General features: G+C 37.0%; 1 protein-coding gene across 1 annotated transcript in view; it reads left to right on the top strand.

Annotated features, from left to right (window-relative positions):
• The window catches only part of LOC128638422 (uncharacterized), an 86,686-nt gene that overhangs the window by 5,840 nt on the left and 61,666 nt on the right, over nt 1–19,180 (top strand). The window contains exon 2 of the mRNA XM_053690364.1: nt 7,669–7,762. Coding sequence (XP_053546339.1) covers nt 7,669–7,762 — 94 coding nt within the window. The remainder of the gene's footprint in view (nt 1–7,668; nt 7,763–19,180) is intronic.

Here is a 19,180-nt window from a genome sequence, read left to right as displayed (position 1 = left end):
CACCCCCCTAGTGACGCCACTGAGCGCTATGCAGGTTGCTGAACCTAAAAAGGGCCGTCTCCTAAGGTTTACATTCCTGCCTTTTAAATAATGATAGCAAGAGAATGAAGAAAAATTGATAATAGGAGTTAAATTAGAAAGTTGCACACAATTGCATGCTCTATCTGAATCATGAAAGAAAAAAATTGGGTTTAGAATCACTTTAAAAATAACTTATGCCCAAAAGGTAGTGCACGAACTGTAACAGATTTGTTCAGTAAATGGCTACAATAATGGTTAAATATTCCACTGTTATGCATGTTACATGACAAACATTTTAAAATACATAATTGTGTCATTAAACTCAATATGTAATTCCATATTAAACATTTAATTATTTACTGTTAAAAAGGGAAATGTACTTTTAATATTTAATTCAATTTAAAGGGACATGAAACCCAAATGTGTGTTTTTTTTAATGATTCAGATAGAGCATATAACAACTTTTGTTCTCTTGATATATATAGTTGCATAGGATATCTAGGTAGGCTCAGAGGCTGCTGATTGGTGGCTGCACATATATACCTATTGGCTCATGTGTTAACTAGCTCCCAGTAATGCATTGCTGCTTCTTCAACAAAGGATAACGAGAATGCAGCAAACTAGATAATAGATGTGAACTATTATTATTTTTTTAAATTGCATGATCTATCATGAATCATGAGAGACTGTTTGGGTTTCATGTCTATTTAAGTCTAAAAAAATTTGTTTTCCCACTGAGCCTTGAGGGCTGGATTGGATAATATAGACTTCAGAATGTTGACTCCGAAAATTTCTACATAGCAATTGATTGATCATTTATATTTGTCCCTCAAATGGCCACACACTCAAGAGACTTTTCAAAGATTAAATTGTAAACAGATTTGTTGACCCCTGATATAAGCTGTGTGTGTACCCATGAAGAGTAAAAGCTATCAGTGAGACACGGACAGCTTTTACTAGTAGCATTTTTTCCAAAACAAATATATTAAGCAAGCACTGTGTTGCAAGTAAATCTGCTTACAAAAGACATAGTTTTAAATAATTTAAAACTGTGATTTTGATAGAAATAAATTGCATAGTTTTGCAGTTCAGAGACATACCCTTTGAAAAACCGAATATAAATGCATTACAAAAATGATTCTATTCAAAACTAAAATGCAGTTATGCATATATAAATATTTGACTTTAAAGTGAAGGTCAATTTGCGGCTAATGAAATACTGAAATGTGTTCATTCACTTATCACCATTCTAGTCGCTAACTTTGTTTTTCACTTTACATATTAGGTTTTATAAAAAATTATATATTTGAAAACTTGCCGTTTGCATTCAGACTCCTCCCCTCCACCACTTCCTTATTCAGTAGTAGTGATGTAGCGAGTGGCCCCACACTCTCTCTACGTCTGTTCTTAAGCTCGTGCACAAGATTAACATTGAAAATGCGCATGCGTATGTCCATCCGAATCGCGCATGCGTTAAATTTTGTATGCGTTTTGCGCGTCTCATGAACTAGCATGATGACATATGACACTGTTGAGGAAGTTGCGCATGCGCATCACTTAGTAGTGACGTGGCCAGAAAGGGGCTGAACGCCCCGGGAGTGGAACGGACATTGGAGAATTAGACCTTCGATTGCTGTCAATCAAGGCAACTTAGATGGCGGGCAGACGAAAATAGTGTTACGGAGGGTAAATAAATGGTAAAAAAAAGACAGTATGAGTGAAATGTACGCAAAATGATGAATGAACGTCAACATGATTTCTAATAAACAGCATGACAGTGTGAGCAAGTCACCCGGACTTGACCTTCACTTTAATTTCCCTTATTTTAATTTAAAATGGTTTTGGTAAAGCTTCAGATTTTTTTTTTTTTTTAAGTATTTTGTTTTTCTGCTGCTCAATAAGGAAGCAGAAGGACAGAAAAATGTTACACCATTTATCTGGGTTGTACTTTTTTTTTTCAACAAGGAATAAGCTTTGAGTATAGTATCATTATGATTTTTTTGTGATTGATAAAGGCTGTGACACACTGCAAGCGATGTGGCGCGATGCGAAGTAGCTGCTTTGCACCGCTTCTGAAGTTCAAATATTTAAACTCTGAGCGCTCAGCTACACGACCTGACGCGGCTGAGTGTGCAGAGATGAAAATGCAGGACACACTGAGCGCGCACAGCTGCATCATCACGCTGCACCGCTCTCGGCGCGTTACAGCCTTTAGTTAGTCTACAGAAGCCAGTTACTAAATATATTATGTGCTGCACAACTATTAATAACAAGTGATTCAGCAAACAAGCAATAATATACATTTGCAAATACTGCAGGGTGTAATAAAACAATGATAAATTAGTACAGGGACTAGGTAGGGGTGGGTGAAAGTGTAATTCGCTTGGTAGAACGAATAGTCTTGTGGACATTTGTTTTGGACAATTGAATGTTAAGAACAAAAATCCATAAAAACTTAGTAATCAAATATTATTTCCGGGTTTTCGAATGTTACTTTAGTTTTCGAATGTTCAGAATTAGATCAAATATCCACATTCGAAATTTTGAACGTAGCAATTAATTCAACAAATTCTATTCAGAAGTTCAGTAATTCACATGGTAGGGAATTTAGTAAATTTATACAAATATATGACTTTAAAAAATTCTATTTAGAATATTACATTTAACCCCTTAAGGACCAGCGACGTACCCTGTATGTTACTGGCCTTTTTTTGGGACTTGATTTGTTTTATAGTGGGTCTTGCCACCAGCATTGAGACTGCTCTATTCCACAAAGCCTGCTGGAGGGAGGGCATTAATAGAGTGTTCTTGCTAGACTTGTGCTATTATGTCCTGAAAAAACCCTTAACGACCAGTGACATACAGGGTACATTGTGGTCATTAAGGGGTTAAAGCGATGGTCAATTTTCATGTGAAAGTGCCGGTTTTTAAAAAAACTATCAAAAACTGGGGCACTTTAATTCATGAAAATTGACATTGTACCGGATTTTAAAAATACTTACCTTTTTTCTTTTGAAACGCCGGATCGCCTTTCGGAAACGATGCTCTTCCTGCTTCTTCTGGTTAACTTACCCAGCAATAACGAAACCGGCTTCCTCCAATCAGGCAATGATTCCCCCTGGGGGGGGGGGAGCTGTGATTGAAGGATGCCGGAATCGTCATTGCTGATGTTTGAAGAGGCTTGCGACAGGCTGGTGAAGCGCTGGATCGGCTTCAAGAAGAAAAGGTAAGTATATTAAGAAAACGGGTGAAATGTAAACTTTCATGAATGAAAGTGCCCCTGTTTTTAATAGTATTTTTAAAAACCGGGCGCTCATTCTTGAAAGTTTATCTTCAGTTTAAAGGGATGCTAAATCCAATTTTTTCTTTAATGATGAACCTAAAATGGTCCGTCTCTCCTAAGCTTTACATTCCTGCTTTTTAAATAAAGATAGCAAGAGAGCAAAGAAAGATTGATATTAGGAGTAAATTAGAAAGTTGCTTAAAATAGCATGCTCTATCTGAATCATGAAAGAAAAATGTGGGTGTTGTATCCCTTTTAAATTAGAAATACTATTACATCAAACGAATGCTGTACAAACATTCGAAAGATTGGGAAGCGAAAGTCAAAATTAAACCCTAAATATTTATTTTATGATTCAGATAAAGCATATATTTTTAAACAACTTTTCAATGTATTTCTATTATCAATTGTGCTTCGTTATCTTGGTATCCTTTATTCAAGGCGCAGCAATGTACTACTGGAAGTGGGAGCTAGTTGAACATATTGGTAAGCCAATGACAATAGACTGTCAGTATATGGCTGGATTATAACACAATATATTTAATAATTATCCTTTAAATTAAACCCTTAATCAATATGCATATACTAGAAACCATGAAATTAATATAAATTCCTGAATTATTTTCTATTAGTTAATATCTATAAACACATTGAAATATATCTGCAGGAATAAAAATATGAATCAATACTATACGCGTTTAAAACTATTAAAATATGCTATGCAAATCTCATACAATTTACCTTATTCACAATAGCCTCCCAAATCAGAGTTGCATTTAAAATATTACAATGAGACTTAAGATAGCAGCTACTAACATTCAGCAATACAATTTTAACAGTGCTTAGTTGAACTATAGGACAATATACACTCTAATTGAAATACCAGAGATTATATATATATATATATATATATATATATATATATATATATATATATATATATATATATTTATATATATATTCTATATGTATATTCTATATGTGAACAGTTAGTTTAAACTACACCGGCTATGAATACAAGGTTAAAATACAACTTATTTCTTTAAGTCTGCTACATACAGTAACAATGGATGTTTGTTTTAAATGTTTTGCATATAAAAAAGCAAGCTTAAAACTACACAGGACTATGAATGTGAGCAAAAATATAAATATGCTCTTTAAATTTATTTACTACAGCAACAAGGAATGCTTATCTTAAATGTTTACCTATATCTTTAGCAATCTTTATATTTATATATATATATATATATATATATATATATATATATATATATATATATATATATATATACTTTACCAAAAAGATATTCAGCTTCGAAACTTGTCCCACCTCATATAAAAATAGGTGTCTTTGCAATAGATCAGGAAGGTATAGCCAAAATTTGCTTAGAGTCTTGACTGTCTCCCACGCAACCAGTTATCAGTCAGTTTAGCAAAAATTCACCCCGTCCCATCCTGCATTCCAGCTTATATTGTTTAATCATAGGTGAGAAATATGGGCGGCCCTTCTGACAACCTGGGATATATGGTTGCTAGGGAAAATGCATCTTTGTTAACAATTAAAGGGATACTAAAAACTATTTTTTTTTCTTTCACGATTCAGATAGAGCATGAGATTTTAAGCACCTTTCTAATTTACTCCTATTATCAATTTTTTTTTGTTCTCATGTTATCTTGATTTGAAAAATCAGTATTGTAAGCTTTAGAGCCGGACCATTTTTTGTTCAGTACCTGGGTAGCACTTGCTGATTTGTGGCTAAATGTAGCAAACCAATCAGCAAGCTCTACCAAGGTGCTGAACTAAAAATGGGCCGGCTCCTAACCTTTTATTACTGCTTTTTCAAATCAAGATACCATGAGAACAAAGAAAAATTGATAATAGGAGTAAATTAGAAAGTTGCTTAAAATTGTATGCTCTATCTGAATCATGAAAGAAAAAATGTGGGGTTAGTATCCCTTTAAGTCTTTTGACTGTAATACCGGCCCTTGGCCATCGGGGGGCAGCAGACAAACAAACAGATTCATTTAACCATTTCTAACATTTTTAAACAATTTAATACATTTTTATAAAGTGATCATTTATCAGACCATAACTTCTTGCATCAATCACTTACAACCTAAATTCCAGACAGGGTAGCATCATGTCAATTTCTTGATTATTTTAATATGAAACATCAATTTTTTTTTAATATCATATTACATTAAAGTAATTTATATTGCTAACTATTCCAAAGTTAATAGTATTTAAAATCCTGATATATATATTCATACAAATACAGCATGTCTTATATTCAGTACTGCACTGTATCTCAACATGAATATAATATATTCCATATTTTTAATAAATCTTGAATGCATGAATCTTGCCTATGCAGATCTAAAATAAAAAAATAATAGGGTTATAAATTTTTTTGTTAAAATATAAAATATCCATATGTCTGTTTTTATGGCTAAAGATATCTTGTTTTCCTGAAAAAAAAAATTAAAGGGAAAAATTGTCAAATATGTATAAATCTATTTGCAGTATTTATCTACAATGTTCCTATTAATCATTGCTGTTTAGGTCCACTAAATATCCATTCCTATGCAGTATTTTAACAAGGGGTTTAAGAGTATAATTTAGAACATGTGTTTTTAGCTGGTCAAATTTTTACTGCCTCAATACACAGGCAAGAACTAATTAACAAGTCTATGTTAATCACTATGTAGTCATAATTTCACTTGTTTATCTGATTTTAGGCCCAGAATGTTGTCTCCAACATTCCAGGATGTGTGCTGATTTGGTTGACCAACAGCCCTTATTTTATTGTGTTATTCTATAATGTACATGTATATATTTACTCACTTGTGTTATGTGTGTATCTATGAATATTGTCTATGAATATACTATAATATAAATATAATGGCCTAAAGATTCTGGCTCCTAAATTTTATGGCTGTCTCTTAGATTTTGAACAAATTTGTTGAGCCCTGTAACAGAAGCATTTTAATCCTGTCACCTATATTTAGGAGCCAGGAAAGACTTCTTTCTAGCTCAATACAAAATAATCCAAAAGGTTAGGTGCCTGTTGTAACATTTTAGGAGTTGACAAAGCCAGAAAGCCACAAGTCATATTCCAATTGTATTATTGTATTTAAGGAATATATATAGTATAAACAAAATTGGATCTGTTTATAAAGTTTCGTATAATGTTCTAGAGCCTTTAAAGGGACAGTCAAGTCCAAAAAAAACTTTCATGATTCAAATAGGGCATTTAATTTTAAACAACTTTCCAATTTAAAAATCTTTTAAAACAACAAACATTTTGGTGTTGACTGTCCCTATAAATGGAAATGAAACTCAAAAGTTTTATTTTATGATTCAGATAGAGCATACAATTTTAAATAGCGTTCCAATTTACTTCAATGACATAATTTGCTTCATTTTCTTGGTATTCTTTGTTGAAAAACATATCTAGATAGGCTCAGGAGCTTGGAGCTAGCTGCTGATTGGTGGCTGAACTTGTATGCCAATTTTCATTGGCTTACAAATGTGTTCAGCTAGCTCCCATGAATGAATTGCTGCTTCTTCAATAAAAGATACAAAGAGAATGAAGCAAAATTGATAACAGAAGTAAATTGGAAAATTGTTTAAAAATGCATAATCGATCTGAATCAGGAAATTAAAAATTTGCGTTTCATGTCCATTTAAAGTGCAGAAGACTCAATTTTTAGGTGGCTGCTTCCTGACCTCTAAACCTTCTCCTGCTGCTTGAAAGTAATTTGGGCCCAATATGTGCCTTTAAAAATAGCAAAATTCTGTTTTTATCAATTTAGGATTTTGATAATTTTTACTTTTGCAAACTGAATATACCTTTATACATTAAGTGACACTTGAGTCAAAATTAAACTTTCATGATTCAGATAGAGCATGCAATTTTAAACAACTTTTCAATTTACTTTCATTAACAAAATGTGCACAGTCTTTTTATATTTACACTTTTTGAGTCACCAGGTCCTACTGAGCATGTGCGAGAATTCACAAGAATATATACGTACATGCTTTTGTGATTGGCTGATGGCTGTCACATGGTACAGGAGGAGTGAAAATGGACATAACTTTGAAATTTGTCAGAAAAAAATCTACTGCTATGAAGTTCATACTAAGTGCTATTGCATTGTCTGTTTATCATGCATTTGTTGATTATGAAAATCTACTGTATTGACTGTTCTTTAGTTGAGCTTTCTGTTCTTATAATATAAATCATACCAAAATGTATTTTTTCCTTTTGTTTTGTTGTATTTGTAATGGAAATAAAGTATTAAAGTATATCTGAAGAATGGTCAATTTATTTCTCTAATCACATTTTTAACATATTCCACAGCTCATTATTTCCTCAAAATAATGATAGCGGAGAACACCCAATGCCAAATCTGACACCGCGACATCAGGAACTCATCCCTACACCTTTTGGCCCTGTGAGTATTCTCTAATACTATATCTGAAAGATCTTTAAATCGCCCTCTTGTCATTTTCTAATTAACACATTTAAAGGGACATGATATGTGAAGCTGGTTATTTCATTTTTTTAAATAGTTTTGCAAGATAATGTTCAATATGTTAAGTTTGGGTCGTAAGAGGGAAAAAAGAATAAGACAATGAGGCCTATTTATCATAGGTCTTGCGGACCTGATCCGACAGTGCGGATCAGGTCCACAAGACCTCGCTGGATGCCGAGAGCAATACGCTCTCCGTATTCAGCATTGCACCAGCAGCTCACAAGAAATCTGCTTCATAACTGATTTTCCTGGCAAGTCTGAAGACTCGCCGGAAACACGGGCCCGCAAGCTCCATACGGAGTCAGGTCAAAATGATTATACGTATTTCAAAGCTGCAATATTGTAGTTTTTAGTAGTGCGGAGAAGAGGAGCAGATTTTCTAAATTATGAGATTTAATTTTGAATATTTTGTTCTCAAGATAAATGTAATCCGAGATAATAAGTTTAAAACTTAGATTTTTTTTAATATCTTTTATGTTGTGAATTACGATGTATTATTATTATTATCAGTTATTTGTAGAGCGCCAACAGATTCCGCAGCGCTAGTATTTGATGGACCCATAAAAAATGGATATATTGACAAATTGAAAAAAAAAAAAAGAAATGTAAAATAAATAAAAAGGGACACGATAGAAAACAATTTAAATGAGTACTTTTAAATTTGGAATAGAAGCAATTTTTTGGCAATAATACTTGCAAAATAGTTCTAGTAAAAGCTATCAGTGTTTTAGCAGCATACATGGATATGCTGTATGTACCATGTGCACCAGTAAGCGTCACGCAGGCTCAACACCTTTTGTGACACAAACTAGTTCCAGACACAATACAACCTGCTCTCTGAGCAATCACAGTGTTGGAATGAGCATGCATTGGGCTTGGACAGCAAAAGTTGTTGCTGAAACAGTGATGGCTTTTACTAGAACTATTTTTGTCAGTATAAGTATATTGCAGACATTCTTCTGTTCAAAATGAAAATACACCAGTACACTTTTTAATTTTTTTTTATTTTTTTATTGAGATTCAATTTAAGACACATATACATTCTATAGCACTGAAATCTGCTCAGAATTTTTTTTTCCATATATACAATCTCAAATAAGGAGCAGATAAATGGATTACATAAAGTAAACTAAACATGTTTTTCTTTTGTGATTTAGAAAGAGCATGTCATTTTAAACAACTTTCTAATTTACTTCTATTATCTAATTTGCTTCATTCTCTTGATATCACTTGCTGAAAAGCATATCTAGATAGGCTCAGTAGCTGCTGATTGGTTGCTGCACCTAAAGGCCTTGTGTGATTGTCTCACGCATGTGCATTGCTATTTCTTCAACAAAGGATATCTAAAGAATTGAGCAAATTAGATAATAGAAGTAAATTGGAAAGTTGTTTAAAATTGTATTCTCTATCTGAATCATGAAAGTTTAATTTTGACTAGACTGTCCCTTTAAATGACATTTCACAGGATTAGAATTGAACAATCTTTGTGCAAGACCAACTGTACGCCCTCCAAATGTTCTATAAGGCCACTCTTGGACCTCCCAGTACAACATTGTGACGTTACGGAGGGCATGCATGGTAAAAAGATGGCCACTCTTGGACCTCCCAGTACAACATTGTGACGTTACGGAGGGCATGCATGGACAAAAGAAGGCCACTCTTGGACCTCCCAGTACAACATTGTGACGTTACGGAGGGCATGCATGGTAAAAAGATGGCCACTCTTGGACCTCCCAGTACAACATTGTGACGTTACGGAGAGCATGCATGGACAAAAGAAGGCCACTCTTGGACCTCCCAGTACAACATTGTGACGTTACGGAGGGCATGCATGGACAAAAGGAGGCTACTCTTGGACCTCCCAGTACAACATTGTGACGTTACGGAGGGCATGCATTGACAAAAGGAGGCTACTCTTGGATCTCCCAGTACAACATTGTGACGTTACGGAGGGCATGCATGGACAAAAGGAGGCTACTCTTGGACCTCCCAGTACAACATTGTGACGTTACGGAGGGCATGCATGGACTAAAGGAGGCCACTCTTGGACCTCCCAGTACAACATTGTGACGTTACGGAGGGCATGCATGGACAAAAGAAGGCCACTCTTGGACCTCCCAGTACAACATTGTGATGTTACGGAGGGCATGCATGGACAAAAGACGGCCACTCTTGGACCTCCCAGTACAACATTGTGACGTTACGGAGGGCATACATGGACAAAAGGAGGCTACTCTTGGACCTCAAATGGTGAATCTTGGTTTTTCTTTTTTAGTGAGTTCATGACGTAGAGAGTGAAATTTCTGTAGTTGATGTGGTAGAGCTCGCTAGCCTCCAAATTTTCTGATAGGAGTGGTGAGTCAATATGTGCTCATATCTCACTAAGCGGCATTATAAGTGTAACTTGAATAATCGCTTTCTATAACTTGTTATTGAAATAAGTGTATTTATATGGTTAAGTACCAGCTCACCCCAATATAAGATATCATAGATCCTAGCCAAGATATGTTTCATACAGAGCCACACTTAGCAAGTATATCACTCTCCTTGTGAGTAGTAATGGGCAGGTTAATATTTGTATTCAAGAGCCATAGATTAAAGGGACACTGAACCCAAATTTTTTTCTTTCGTGATTCAGATAGAGCATGACATTTTAAGCAACTTTCTAATTTACTCCTATTATCAAATTTTCTTCATTCTCTTGGTATCTTTATTTGAAATGTAAGTTTAGATGCCGGCCCATTTTTGGTGAACAACCTGGGTTGTCCTTGCTGATTGGTGGATAAATTCATCCACCAATAAAAAAGTGCTGTCCAATATGGCTATTACAAGAGAAATAAGTCTGCATTCTATGCCGATTTGAGATTCTACTGGGACACCATTACACTCACACATGCATAGTAAAGCTATTGCCAGATGCAGAAATAAATAAGCAGACACTGATAATGACATAGCATTTGCATCCAACCAAGGCTATAAAAGGTCTCTCCCTCGCCCCCCCCCCCTTCCCTCCTCTTTCCCTTCTTTACTTTTCTCCTCTTTTCAGTTCTATACTATGTGTTTAGGTTTAAGATTGTTTATTTGAATCTGTCTGTTTGTGAAATTGTTACAATCAGAACTTCTATACTATTTACTAAGAGCCATGAAGAGGTAAAACCGCAACAACCCTCTGGGGTAAGCACAGAAAGACCAAAGACTGCTTAAAGCCTATGGCTCCCCTAGGGGGCATGAACTCATGCATTACTACATATTAGTTTTTTAAAACTCTTAAAACTTTGATGTTAGAAGCATTGTTTAGGATGTGTATGCCTCATATATACTTTTGCAAGCCGGTATAGATGTGCTCCAATGTCTTTGTTTATGTTAAGCTGTTACTAACTTTTCTGTAAATCAATAAAAAGTTATAAAAAAAAAAAAAAAAAAAAGTGCTGTCCAGGCTGGGGGAAGTCCGGGGGAGGAGCGTGTGTGGAAGGTCAGGTGAAACACCTGCTCCGTGTCTCCCAGTGAGCTGTTGGCGGAGGAGTTTCGCGCCGGGAAAGCCCAGACCTTGGGTGGCTTGCTTAGGTTGCTAACCATCACTACCGGAGCCCTATGAGTGCTATACCAACGCACTATATTGAAAAGAACTGATTGTTCATCATTTATTTTACTCTATATAGGTAATTTCCTCCTTGCTCAATTATCACAAACAGAGCTTGAACTATAGGTGCAAAGACTGCTGGAACGGGAGCGTTCCTTCCCCCCTTATAAGGGTCCTGTGTAGGGGGAGATACACTTCACCGCACTGGTTAACAACCAGAAAAAGGAGTGGGAAAAAAAGGAAAACCATTGGATGGTATAACGGCCTAAGATTATACAGAGGGGGAACTGTCTCCAGCCATGCAGGGGGTTCCTGGCTCGGTGTATTGTAACCAGCTGCCGATAATACGTGACCGGGGGGACCCCGGCAGGACAATTGAAGCTACTTGTGATTGGTCATGTCTCCGGTGGAAGTTCGGTGTTAAGATGTAGAAGAGTACTCTTCTTTTTTTTTTTTTTTTTCCCCCTCTTATCACATATCCATCTCCCCACCTGCTTACCTGGCTGTGGCTCTACCTGGTCGGTGACTTCGGTTCCGGTTTAGTCCTGAGTGGTGCTCCCTTCCCCTTCCCACCGATGCTGCGTGAGGGGGCTCGTCTTGGAGGTTGATACGCCAGGACCGTCGACGGAAGAGATCTCCGGATAACGGGAGATAGTCTGTGTCAACAACACCTGCTCCACGCCTGCTGCAGGGGATCTGTTAACGTGGCAAGTATCCAGACTCATCCTGCTCACTGTTTTCTCCGATTTGCTGGCTGGGACCGGTGCCTTGGTGGGCTCTTTTTCTCTCCTTGTCTCTCTCCCATACAAGAGGGGGGGCTTGTTCGTGATACGGTTGCGGTCTGGCCGGATCATAGACGCAACTGTTGGGGTTGGTGCCTTCGCAAGATTTACAGAAGCTGGCAAGCTATACTTACCTCCTCTCACCGATGCTGCATGAGGGGGTTTTTGCCAGTCATTGAGAGTGAAACTTCTTTCTACGGGACACAACTTCCATAAGACTGGGTCAGGTACTATTTTGTTTTTTCTGGGCTAAATCTGAACTGTTTCCTGGGACAATATTGGACACGGTTGTTCATAGTGTGTGTTCTGCAAAGGGACATTCTCTCTATTTTCTCTTGCTGACTTTGGGACCCTGGGGAGCCATTAAGTTTTGGAACTGATACATTGCAGGGACATTTATCCTCAAGATAACATATTTTGGTTGAGTCCCCATGATAATCTTTCTGTTTGTGCCTCTAACATTAATTAAGTAGCCATAATAGAAGGGAAAGGCAACGGTATATAATATATTATGTGTCCAACTTTGCAAAGGCACAACACATCGGCAATGGCTGAGTAGATTTTGGACTAACTCAGAACTCCAGATACATATTCTTATATCCTAGCAGTTGTGTCAAACACATAGAAATTACTTATGTTTTTCTTTTTCTTTTTTAGGAAAAGGAAAGGGAAATAGAAACAGATAGGTTGAGTTGGATCAGGGATCCAAATGTGTTAATTGAATGTAACTCTTCCTCCCTAGGATAGTTGGAAATTATAATAACCCTTATCTTATAGAGAAGGGAAGGAAAAGTGTAAATTCTAACTATTGCAAAATATTACTGTGTCAATACTAATACAACTAAGAAAGTCTTTCTTGAATGGGATACATTGTATTAATGAAACAATGATATACTGTGTTCTCACCTTATAATGATATAATTGTTGCTAATTCCAAGTGAAGTTGGTATATTTAATTTTTCTTAGGGGATAATTCTAACATTTAGCTCTGTAAGCTGGCTGCTCATACATCATACCACTTGGGTTAAAACAAGGTATAAGCAAGCTTTCAGAACTATTTAGTACAGTTACCCTTGCCTAATAGTTAGTACCTCTGAAGAAATAGGTTTAATCTTGAAATTTATAAAGTGTTACCTTACTAGACACAGTAGAAATCAGATAAGGTAGCAAAGTTAGCTGGCTGGGGTTTAAATATCCCTATGAAAACTAGGGTCATCTAACATAGCTGGTAGAAAAGGGAAAAAACATAATTTATGTAAGAACTTACCTGATAAATTCATTTCTTTCATATTAACAAGAGTCCATGAGCTAGTGACGTATGGGATATACATTCCTACCAGGAGGGGCAAAGTTTCCCAAACCTTAAAATGCCTACAAATACACCCCTCACCACACCCACAAATCAGTTTAACGAATAGCCAAGAAGTGGGGTGATAAGAAAAAAAGTGCGAAGCATATAAAATAAGGAATTGGAATAATTGTGCTTTATACAAAAAAATCATAACCACCACAAAAAAGGGTGGGCCTCATGGACTCTTGTTAATATGAAAGAAATGAATTTATCAGGTAAGTTCTTACATAAATTATGTTTTCTTTCATGTAATTAACAAGAGTCCATGAGCTAGTGACGTATGGGATAATGACTACCCAAGATGTGGATCTTTCCACACAAGAGTCACTAGAGAGGGAGGGATAAAATAAAGACAGCCAATTCCTGCTGAAAATAATCCACACCCAAAATAAAGTTTAACAAAAAACATAAGCAGAAGATTCAAACTGAAACCGCTGCCTGAAGAACTTTTCTACCAAAAACTGCTTCAGAAGAAGAAAATACATCAAAATGGTAGAATTTAGTAAAAGTATGCAAAGAGGACCAAGTTGCTGCTTTGCAGATCTGGTCAACCGAAGCTTCATTCCTAAACGCCCAGGGAGTAGATACTGACCTAGTAGAATGAGCTGTAATTCTCTGAGGCGGAATTTTACCCGACTCAACATAGGCAAGATGAATTAAAGATTTCAACCAAGATGCCAAAGAAATGGCAGAAGCTTTCTGGCCTTTCCTAGAACCGGAAAAGATAACAAATAGACTAGAAGTCTTTCGGAAAGATTTCGTAGCTTCAACATAATATTTCAAAGCTCTAACAACATCCAAAGAATGCAACGATTTCTCCTTAGAATTCTTAGGATTAGGACATAATGAAGGAACCACAATTTCTCTACTAATGTTGTTGGAATTCACAACTTTAGGTAAAAATTCAAAAGAAGTTCGCAACACCGCCTTATCCTGATGAAAAATCAGAAAAGGAGACTCACAAGAAAGAGCAGATAATTCAGAAACTCTTCTAGCAGAAGAGATGGCCAAAAGGAACAAAACTTTCCAAGAAAGTAATTTAATGTCCAATGAATGCATAGGTTCAAACGGAGGAGCTTGAAGAGCTCCCAGAACCAAATTCAAACTCCAAGGAGGAGAAATTGACTTAATGACAGGTTTTATACGAACCAAAGCTTGTACAAAACAATGAATATCAGGAAGAATAGCAATCTTTCTGTGAAAAAGAACAGAAAGAGCGGAGATTTGTCCTTTCAAAGAACTTGCGGACAAACCCTTATCTAAACCATCCTGAAGAAACTGTAAAATTCTCGGTATTCTAAAAGAATGCCAAGAAAAATGATGAGAAAGACACCAAGAAATATAAGTCTTCCAGACTCTATAATATATCTCTCGAGATACAGATTTACGAGCCTGTAACATAGTATTAATCACGGAGTCAGAGAAACCTCTTTGACCAAGAATCAAGCGTTCAATCTCCATACCTTTAAATTTAAGGATTTCAGATCCGGATGGAAAAAAGGACCTTGTGACAGAAGGTCTGGTCTTAACGGAAGAGTCCATGGTTGGCAAGATGCCATCCGGACAAGATCCGCATACCAAAACCTGTGAGGCCATGCCGGAGCTATTAGCAGAACAAACGAGCATTCCCTCAGAATCTTGGAGATTACTCTTGGAAGAAGAACTAGAGGCGGAAAGATATAGGCAGGATGATACTTCCAAGGAAGTGATAATGCATCCACTGCCTCCGCCTGAGGATCCCGGGATCTGGACAGATACCTGGGAAGTTTCTTGTTTAGATGAGAGGCCATCAGATCTATCTCTGGGAGCCCCCACATTTGAACAATCTGAAGAAATACCTCTGGGTGAAGAGACCATTCGCCCGGATGCAACGTTTGGCGACTGAGATAATCCGCTTCCCAATTGTCTACACCTGGGATATGAACCGCAGAGATTAGACAGGAGCTGGATTCCGCCCAAACCAAAATTCGAGATACTTCTTTCATAGCCAGAGGACTGTGAGTCCCTCCTTGATGATTGATGTATGCCACAGTTGTGACATTGTCTGTCTGAAAACAAATGAACGATTCTCTCTTCAGAAGAGGCCAAAACTGAAGAGCTCTGAAAACTGCACGGAGTTCCAAGATATTGATCGGTAATCTCACCTCCTGAGATTCCCAAACTCCTTGTGCCGTCAGAGATCCCCACACAGCTCCCCAACCTGTGAGACTTGCATCTGTTGAAATTACAGTCCAGGTCGGAAGAACAAAAGAAGCCCCCTGAATTAAACGAAGGTGATCTGTCCACCACGTTAGAGAGTGTCGAACAATCGGTTTTAAAGATATTAATTGATATATCTTCGTGTAATCCCTGCACCATTGGTTCAGCATACAGAGCTGAAGAGGTCGCATGTGAAAACGAGCAAAGGGGATCGCGTCCGATGCAGCAGTCATAAGACCTAGAATTTCCATGCATAAGGCTACCGAAGGGAATGATTGAGACTGAAGGTTTCGACAAGCTGTAATCAATTTTAGACGTCTCTTGTCTGTTAAAGACAGAGTCATGGACACTGAATCTATCTGGAAACCCAGAAAGGTTACCCTTGTTTGAGGAATCAAAGAACTTTTTGGTAAATTGATCCTCCAACCATGATCTTGAAGAAACAACACAAGTCGATTCGTATGAGACTCTGCTAAATGTAAAGACTGAGCAAGTACCAAGATATCGTCCAAATAAGGAAATACCACAATACCCTGTTCTCTGATTACAGACAGAAGGGCACCGAGAATCTTTGTGAAAATTCTTGGAGCTGTAGCAAGGCCAAACGGTAGAGCCACAAATTGGTAATGCTTGTCTAGAAAAGAGAATCTCAGGAACTGATAATGATCTGGATGAATCGGAATATGCAGATATGCATCCTGTAAATCTATTGTGGACATATAATTCCCTTGCTGAACAAAAGGCAATATAGTCCTTACAGTTACCATCTTGAACGTTGGTATCCTTACATAACGATTCAATAATTTTAGATCCAGAACTGGTCTGAAGGAATTCTCCTTCTTTGGTACAATGAAGAGATTTGAATAAAACCCCATCCCCTGTTCCGGAACTGGAACTGGCATAATTACTCCAGCCAACTCTAGATCTGAAACACAATTCAGAAATGCTTGAGCTTTCACTGGATTTACTGGGACATGGGAAAGAAAAAATCTCTTTGCAGGAGGTCTCATCTTGAAACCAATTCTGTACCCTTCTGAAACAATGTTCTGAATCCAAAGATTGTGAACAGAATTGATCCAAATTTCTTTGAAAAAACGTAACCTGCCCCCTACCAGCTGAACTGGAATGAGGGCCGTACCTTCATGTGAACTTAGAAGCAGGCTTTGCCTTTCTAGCAGGCTTGGATTTATTCCAGACTGGAGATGGTTTCCAAACTGAAACTGCTCCTGAGGACGAAGGATCAGGCTTTTGTTCTTTGTTGAAACGAAAGGAACGAAAACGATTGTTAGCCCTGTTTTTACCTTTAGACTTTTTATCCTGTGGTAAAAAAGTTCCTTTCCCACCAGTAACAGTTGAAATAATAGAATCCAACTGAGAACCAAATAATTTGTTTCCCTGGAAAGAAATGGAAAGTAGAGTTGATTTAGAAGCCATATCAGCATTCCAGGTCTTAAGCCATAAAGCTCTTCTGGCTAAGATAGCCAGAGACATAAACCTAACATCAACTCTAATAATATCAAAAATGGCATCACAGATGAAATTATTAGCATGCTGGAGAAGAATAATAATATCATGAGAATCACGATTTGTTACTTGTTGCGCTAGAGTTTCCAACCAAAAAGTTGAAGCTGCAGCAACATCAGCCAATGATATAGCAGGTCTAAGAAGATTACCTGAACATAGATAAGCTTTTCTTAGAAAAGATTCAATTTTTCTATCTAAAGGATCCTTAAACGAGGTACCATCTGACGTAGGAATGGTAGTACGTTTAGCAAGGGTAGAAATAGCCCCATCAACTTTAGGGATTTTGTCCCAAAATTCTAACCTGTCAGGCGGAACAGGATATAATTGCTTAAAACGTTTAGAAGGAGTAAATGAATTACCCAATCTATCCCATTCCTTGGAAATTACTGCAGAAATAGCATTAGGAACAGGAAAGACTTCTGGAATAACCGCAGGAGCTTTAAAAACCTTATCCAAACGTATAGAATTAGTATCAAGAGGACTAGAATCCTCTATTTCTAAAGCAATTAGTACTTCTTTAAGTAAAGAGCGAATAAATTCCATCTTAAATAAATATGAAGATTTATCAGCATCAATCTCTGAGACAGAATCCTCTGAACCAGAAGAGTCCAAAGAATCAGAATGATGGTGTTCATTTAAAAATTCATCTGTAGAGAGAGAAGATTTAAAAGACTTTTTACGTTTACTAGAAGGAGAAATAACAGACAAAGCCTTCTTTATGGATTCAGAAACAAAATCTCTTATGTTATCAGGAACATTCTGCACCTTAGATGTTGAGGGAACTGCAACAGGCAATGGTACATCACTAAAGGAAATATTATCTGCTTTAACAAGTTTGTCATGACAATTATTACAAACAACAGCTGGAGGAATAGCTACCAAAAGTTTACAGCAGATACACTTAGCTTTGGTAGATCCAGCAGGCAGTGGTTTTCCTGTAGTATCTTCTGGCTCAGATGCAACGTGAGACATCTTGCAATATGTAAGAGAAAAAACAACATATAAAGCAAAATAGATCAAATTCCTTATAAGACAGTTTCAGGAATGGGAAAAAATGCCAAACATCAAGCTTCTAGCAACCAGAAGCAAATGAAAAATGAGACTGAAATAATGTGGAGACAAAAGCGACGCCCATATTTTTTAGCGCCAAATAAGACGCCCACATTATTTGGCGCCTAAATGCTTTTGGCGCCAAAAATGACGCCACATCCGGAACGCCGACATTTTTGGCGCAAAATAACGTCAAAAAATGACGCAACTTCCGGCGACATGTATGACGCCGGAAACGGAAAAGAATTTTTGCGCCAAAAAAGTCCGCGCCAAGAATGACGCAATAAAATGAAGCATTTTCAGCCCCCGCGAGCCTAACAGCCCACAGGGAAAAAAGTCAAATTTTTGAGGTAAGAAAAAATATGATAATTCAATGCATAATCCCAAATATGAAACTGACTGTCTGGAAATAAGGAAAGTTGAACATTCTGAGTCAAGGCAAATAAATGTTTGAATACATATATTTAGAACTTTATAAATAAAGTGCCCAACCATAGCTTAGAGTGTCACAGAAAATAAGACTTACTTACCCCAGGACACTCATCTACATGTTTGTAGAAAGCCAAACCAGTACTGAAACGAGAATCAGTAGAGGAAATGGTAAATATAAGAGTATATCGTCGATCTGAAAAGGGAGGTAAGAGATGAATCTCTACGACCGATAACAGAGAACCTTATGAAATAGACCCCGTAGAAGGAGATCACTGCATTCAATAGGCAATACTCTCTTCACATCCCTCTGACATTCACTGCACGCTGAGAGGAAAACCGGGCTCCAACTTGCTGCGGAGCGCATATCAACGTAGAATCTAGCACAAACTTACTTCACCACCTCCCTTGGAGGCAAAGTT

The sequence above is a fragment of the Bombina bombina genome, chromosome 8 (assembly GCF_027579735.1).
Source record: "Bombina bombina isolate aBomBom1 chromosome 8, aBomBom1.pri, whole genome shotgun sequence".
In the NCBI taxonomy this organism is placed as follows: domain Eukaryota; kingdom Metazoa; phylum Chordata; class Amphibia; order Anura; family Bombinatoridae; genus Bombina; species Bombina bombina.
The sequence above is the reverse complement of the archived record's forward strand: the minus strand, read 5'-3'. Positions and strand labels throughout refer to the sequence as shown.